Here is a 6,454-nt window from a genome sequence, read left to right on the forward strand (position 1 = left end):
TGAGCACATTTTCTACTGCCACAAAATTGCTGTCTCCACAGATCCATTTTGTTTTCTCCGCATTCCACCAACTGGACATAGGGCTAGAACTCATAATATGACATGGGCTTTCCAGAGCTATAGTAATATAATTACCTATTATTTTCAGCAGATGAATCAATGACATCTATTACTGTGCTATCTGAAAAGCATAAGAAAAGCCGAAAGGTAGATTGTTACAGCTTAGTTGGAGCAAAACAGAAGTGCTAATGTAGAAAATCTTTCCTGACGAAGAATTCAGTCACTGAGTGCTTACCTCCTCACAATGACTTTGTCATTCAACTGAACTTGTCATCTTTCAAGTCCAGTTAAAATCCTTAAACCCACGGAATACACAAGCATCAACAGAGGCCTTTTCCCATCTCTGGCTGACCAAGAGACTAGGCCTGTAGCATTTTCAGGAACACTGAAACCAGCACTATCAGCTCCTGACCACAGGACATACCACCAAACATGCTAATGTGAAGTCCACACCAAAAGACTACTCCAAAGCTAATATAGGTGACCCTAGGCCATAACATAATACCTATTTTGGGGGACACTATGTCCTTTCCAGGTGAAAATTGCAAATGAATGCTTTAGCACCCTCTACAAAACAAATGGGCTGTTTAAAGAGTGCAGCAGTCTGCTAAATAGTGAGATGGTAAAGCTGAGGTAGCTTTGACAGATGCAGATAAAATGCGTATTTATGGGTACAGATGTACCCATGCATCCTTGGAGTAGGAAGACTATTGCCAGCAGGTTGAGGGAGGTGATCCTGCCCTTCTACTCAGCCCTAGTGAGGCCACACCTGGAGTGTTGTGTCCAGTTCTGGGCTCCTCAATACAAGAGAGACTTGAACTCCTGAAACAAGTCCAGTAGAGGGCAATGAAGATGCCAAGGGAGTGGAGCATCTCTCTTTAATAAGAACAGGCTGAGGGATCTGAGACTGTTCAGCCTTGAGATGAGACAGCTGAGAGGGGACCTCGTCAATGTACACAGGTATCTGAAGGGAGGGTGCCAAGAGGAAGAATCCAGGCTCTTCTTGGTGATGCCAAGGAATGAGGAAAGGGGCAATGGGAGAAAGTGATGCACAGGAAGTTCCACCTGAATATGAGTAAGAACTTTTTTACCATGCAGGTGACTGAGCACTGTAACAGATTGCCCAGAGAGACTGTGGAGTCTCTCCCTGAAGACATTCAAGAACTGTTTGGAATACACAACCCTGTGCCACATGCTCTGGGATGACCCTGCTTGAGTAGGGAGGCTGAACCAGATGACCTGCTGTGTTCCCTTCCAAGCTTACCCAGTCTGTGATATGGTAAACAAATAGCAGCATACATTACCCAAGTATCAGATAGAACATTAAGGAAATACCACAGTTATTTTAACTGGATTTGACAAGAATCCAGCAAATTAATCCAACTATATACTCATGGAAGAAACAACGCTAAACTCGCAATACTGTCAAGGCAAAGAACAGTATCTTAGACAGGAAAGAAGATAATATAACACCAACTCATAGTAAATTGCATAATCTGAGTTAAGAGAAAAACACTGATATATTTGTCTGCAGCCACTGTTACTGTGGGATGAGAAACATAAATAATTGCTTTTAACTGCCAGTTTAAACAACAGCCTAATAGGATACTACAATAACTAATTACACTGTTTCTTCACTCAGCTTTTCAGATTACTAAAAGGCATGAAAGCATCACTACACTTAGCTTTTCCTATGCCTATTTTGCAAAAGCTTGTTATTCCAAATCCTGTTTTATTTTACAGCCTAAGATAGCCAAAATCGTATTAATCTGTTATAACAAAGTTATGACCAGGAAAATATCATATTCCTTTTGAAATAACATTGAACTGTGAATGAGAGCAAGCAAACTACTCAAGATAGTTTACATAAACACTCATAAACCAGACAATGTAAACTTCAGCAGTGTTCTGCTGCTTCCATGTGTACACCACAATAAAGCATTATTTGCAACTCTTCTGGAGATATTTTACCAATATTTTATCACTGAGCTCAATAATTTAAGAAGTCAACAAACTGACTCAATACCAAATTAACACCACTTTCTACACATGACTTTTTGAGGTTTTGGTTTTGTCATTAAAAAAATAATTCTTGTTATTATCACTGTAAAAGGTCAATTAGTACTGTCCAAAACCTTCATAAAATTAAGCTAAATGAACTGAAAGCACTACTTTGCCAGGCAGTAATTAGTTATATGGTACAAACGTAAAAATGGCATGTCCTAGCAATCAGCAATTTAAAGTGTCAGTGACTTCAATATGACACAATAGGATTTTTGCAAACTTAGCTTCAAATTAGAACACTAAGATCAATTTATCAAAAAATAGATTTAAGTAAAGAAATTTCAAAGTATGCAGTTCAGTTTTGTTCTTGCAGGTAGATCCCCATAAGATAACGCTTAACCCATGCAAAAGCCCCAGTGAATCTGCCTGACCCATGGACATAGCTGAAGGCCTCAACACATGCACCTTGCTGTGCATGTGGAACCTTAAGCCTGGATTGTCCCTGACAATGCAGATGCATGGTCCCATCAAGTTCACTGGAACTGGTCTCATTTAGGAAGTGAAGCATGCAAACATTTTGCAGTATTTTGGCCCTAGTGTACACATAAAAATCATACAGCTATGACATTTTTCAGTTCAACGCATTTCAGAACATTTCCCTACAATTTGCCCTATGCAATTTTATACTGGAAGATCAAACACATGTAGCACAAAATGTGGATTACGTCTAAGTAGAGGGCAAGTACGTACTTCAAGAGAAACATTGCTGCAGCTTTAACTGTGTGTGATAATATTAAAACAGTCACAATTCTACACTGATCAGGTAGAAAACTGTAACTCAACCCCTTAAAAAAAGCTGTAATAAAGAACTCACTGAAGACAAGTGATATCCCACAATGTGCAACAAGGAAACAACCTGATGCATCTCACAACAGGCCAGACAAAGCCAACAAGGGTTAGAGGCAGGTACAGTACCCACATGCTGTACTTTGGAATACATTTTCCAGAGACCAACACACACTCAAGAAAATTCAAGTCAGCCTGGATTTACATTTTTCCCTAAACAATTTTTCTCGAGAAATGACAATTTGTTACATCCCTACAAACACCACTGGATAAGAAGGTACCCCTGAGCTGTGCCATTGCCACACTTACATGGATTGTGTCCAAATCCTTTCAATACTATGCAAATACGGTGTGTTTATTAACTGCCCTTACTCGGGGACCTTTGCAACACCCCGTACCTGCCAGCGGCTCATCGCCACCGCTGTCCTGCGACTCCCCGCTGCCAGCCGGGCGGCCTTACCTGGGGAGTCATGGTGGAGGGGTCCGGCTGCTCCGTGCCACCGCCCTCCTTGGCAGCACCTTGCGCGGCCTCCGGCTGGGCAGCGGCAGGCGGGGGCAAGGACGTCTGGGGCGGTGGGAAATGAGCCTGCGACGGCTTGACCGGGGGAGGGATGGAGGGGGCCAGGGCGGGCTGCGCGGGCTGGGAAGGAGAGCCCTGGGAGGAGAGCAGGTAGGGCTGGGGATGTGCCATGTAGCCCTGCGCAGGAGGCGGCAGGTAGGGCTGGGAGGCGGTGACCGGCGGGGGCTCCAGGTAGGAGGGCGGCGGCTCGGAGAAGGAGGGGGGCGGCTGGGAGGGCTGCGCCCGGGGCAGGTAGGGCTGGAGCGGCGGGGACTGGGCTGGGGGCGGCTGGGCGGGGGGCAGGTAAGGCTCGGTCTGGGGCGGCGGCAGGTAGGGCTGGGCGGGGGGTAGGTAGGGCTGGGCGCCGGGCTGCGGGGACTGCGGCGGCGAGGACAGCTCCATGTCCATGGGCACCGACTCGGCGGGCACCGGCTCGCCCCAGTCGCCGTGCCCGCCCGGCGGCTCCTGCCCGTCGCGGTCCCGAGCCGCGGGGGGCGGCTTGCGCGGCGGTGGCTCACGGTGGGCGTACTGCTTCTGGTAGCTGCGGACCGGCGGCGGCACCGGCGGCACCGGCGGCTGCTGCTGCCAGTCGGTAAAGGAGCCGGGCAGCGGCGGCGGCGGCAGCCCCGGCGGGGGCGGGCCCGGCGGCGGCGGGGGGCCCAAGAGTACGGACTGCAGCTGCTTCTGGTGCATCTGCTGGAGCTGCTGCAGCTGGGCCAGGTGCTGCTCCTGCAGGCTCAGGAACCCCGAGGAACCGGCGGGCGGCGGCGCGGCGGCGGGGGGCGCGGGCCCCGGCGGCGGGTAGCTGGGAAGCGGCATCGGCGGAACGGCGGGAGGCGGCACGCTGGGAGGAGGGATGGGCAGCGGCGGGGGCGGGATGGAGGTGGGGGGCGGCGGGTAGTGCCCGGCCGCCCCGTACAAGCCCCAGGCCGGGTACATGGCGGAGCGCGAAGCGGACACAGGCCGCGGCGGCGGGCGGCGCACGGCGCCTGCGCGGCGAGGCTCCGCCCCCGCCGGGCAGCGGAGCGTGAGCGCCGCGCCAGAGCGCCCCGCTGGGCGGGTGCAGCGCCGCCTGGCGGGCAGCTGCCTGCAGCGCCGGGCCGGGGGCGCGGGGGCGACACATGGCGGCCGGGACAAGAGGCGGCCGGGGCCGGCGGCACGGGGCGGGCGGCACGGGGCCGGCGGCACGGGGCCGGCGGCACGGGGCCGGCGGCACGGGGCCGGCGGCACGCCTTCCCCTGCGGGTGGGGTGCCGCCAGGACCCCGCGAGCTGGTCAGTGTGTGGCGGGCGCGGCGCTCCCCCTGGCCGCGGTGTCCCTGGGCGGCGGCGTCGATGCCCTCGGTTACCCACGCCGAAGCATGAGTTGAACATACAATATGTTGTGTAGGCAATATGATTTATGCAAGTGCTGAACTGCTGTGGCAGGGCAGACCGCGTACGAGTGAATTCCAGCAGCTGGGCAGTGGAGCCTGGCGGCTGCGGGTCAGCAGCACGCCAGCACGCGGGGTCCCTGCTCCGTGTCCTCTACACGCACAGGAACCCCGAGCCATTTCTGCCCTGTTCACTCTAGTTCGTGCCTGTTCAATCAAGGATCCCTGGCCAGTGGAGAAAGGCAGGTGTGCAGGAAAGGTCCTAAGATTTTTCGTCAGGAGAAATATCAAGAAAATCACATTGTTAGGTAGAGAAGCTTTATTCTCTCTGGTAGAAAAGCTGAACTTTATGTTCATTCGTTGTTAAATTTCAGGAAGTCTACAGAGGAGATACACCATGAATCTGCAAGAAAATATTTGACTAAATTCAACTGAGATGCAAATCTTTAAGAAAATGATCTTAATTTGATATTAATAGAACTGTCTTTTCTATTCTTTAGTAACCCTTCATTTTATTTAGAGATGATTATTGATCCTTTTCTATTTAGGATGGTCTTAGATTTCTCTTGCAGTGAATATGACTTTCAGATAGCATTTGTGTTTTTACCCCGCATCTACTGTTCATTATACTGTATTTAGCATTTCTATACCCAAGTTCTATGGGCCAGTTTACTCACTAAGCTTTTGAAACTCCGTCCTTCCAATATAGGGAATTCCTGTTGCAAACATCCTTTAATTTATCCTCCTGATCTATTCATTGTATGTAAGTTCCCTTGTGATCAGTTTACTAACAGTTATTTCCTGCAGGCAGGTCTCTCCTACTATTTTTGCTGACTGTTGTGGTTACTCAATATTGTCAAGAGACTTCTTTTACTTCTCTTGTGAGGGAATACACGTACCTAAACGTTTTCAGGACAACTGTTTTCCAGCCTACATTGTAGAAGCCAAAATGTAACTTCCAAATAGCTTGACAGATGCTTCTTCAATACTCAAATCTGGTTTGGATTGCACTACAGTTGACTCCCACCAGACAAGACACACTGGCCTTACCCAATCTTACAAAAAAAACCAACCCTGTTAAGTTCACATTATGCCCTATGATTCTTCTATTCAGAATATGTTATTTTTATTCTTTTATTCTTTTCAGTCTGTAACATTAAAGGGTGCCATCATGTTGGTTTGGGTTAATTTTTTTTTTTAATAGCTCATGTTTTCCTGCTTCTAAACACTATTATACCACATTTCAGTTACCCCTCAATTAACCAGTGTCACATCTTGGATCAGCAGCTTAAATTTCTTCATCTGGTAAGCCTGTAGTAATCTTAAACCTTCTGGTGGCTCCAGAAAGGGCTAGAAATTATTTCCTACCATTTTTTGCATATATTCAGATTTTCTTCATGTGGTGGTCCCATATGTTCTCTGTCTTATGAAGCTATGGAAACCGGCTACAGCAGGAGACAGTATGTTAGCAGGGAGGCTAAATTCTCTAATTACTAAGAAACACTGCAAACACCTGATATCTAAGTCCTGTGCATGTTTAAACCAACTACCAGAGTTGAATCGGGAAGAAATTACTCTTCTGGTTTGGACTGACAGAGTTTTGCATTTGTGGGA

The 6,454-nt window shown here is 48.9% G+C and overlaps 1 protein-coding gene across 4 annotated transcripts in view; it reads right to left on the bottom strand.

The window, feature by feature from the left end:
- YLPM1 (YLP motif containing 1) overlaps nucleotides 1-4,423 on the bottom strand; it is a 36,520-nt gene extending 32,097 nt beyond the window's left edge. For all 4 annotated transcript variants that reach the window (XM_077784026.1, XM_077784025.1, XM_031504975.2 and 1 more), the window contains exon 1: nucleotides 3,371-4,423. In XM_077784026.1, coding sequence (XP_077640152.1) covers nucleotides 3,371-4,408 — 1,038 coding nt within the window. In that variant the 5' untranslated portion in view covers nucleotides 4,409-4,423. The remainder of the gene's footprint in view (nucleotides 1-3,370) is intronic.
- Nucleotides 4,424-6,454: the final 2,031 nt, after the last annotated feature.

Source organism: Lonchura striata, chromosome 6 (assembly GCF_046129695.1).
Source record: "Lonchura striata isolate bLonStr1 chromosome 6, bLonStr1.mat, whole genome shotgun sequence".
Lineage (NCBI taxonomy): Eukaryota > Metazoa > Chordata > Aves > Passeriformes > Estrildidae > Lonchura > Lonchura striata.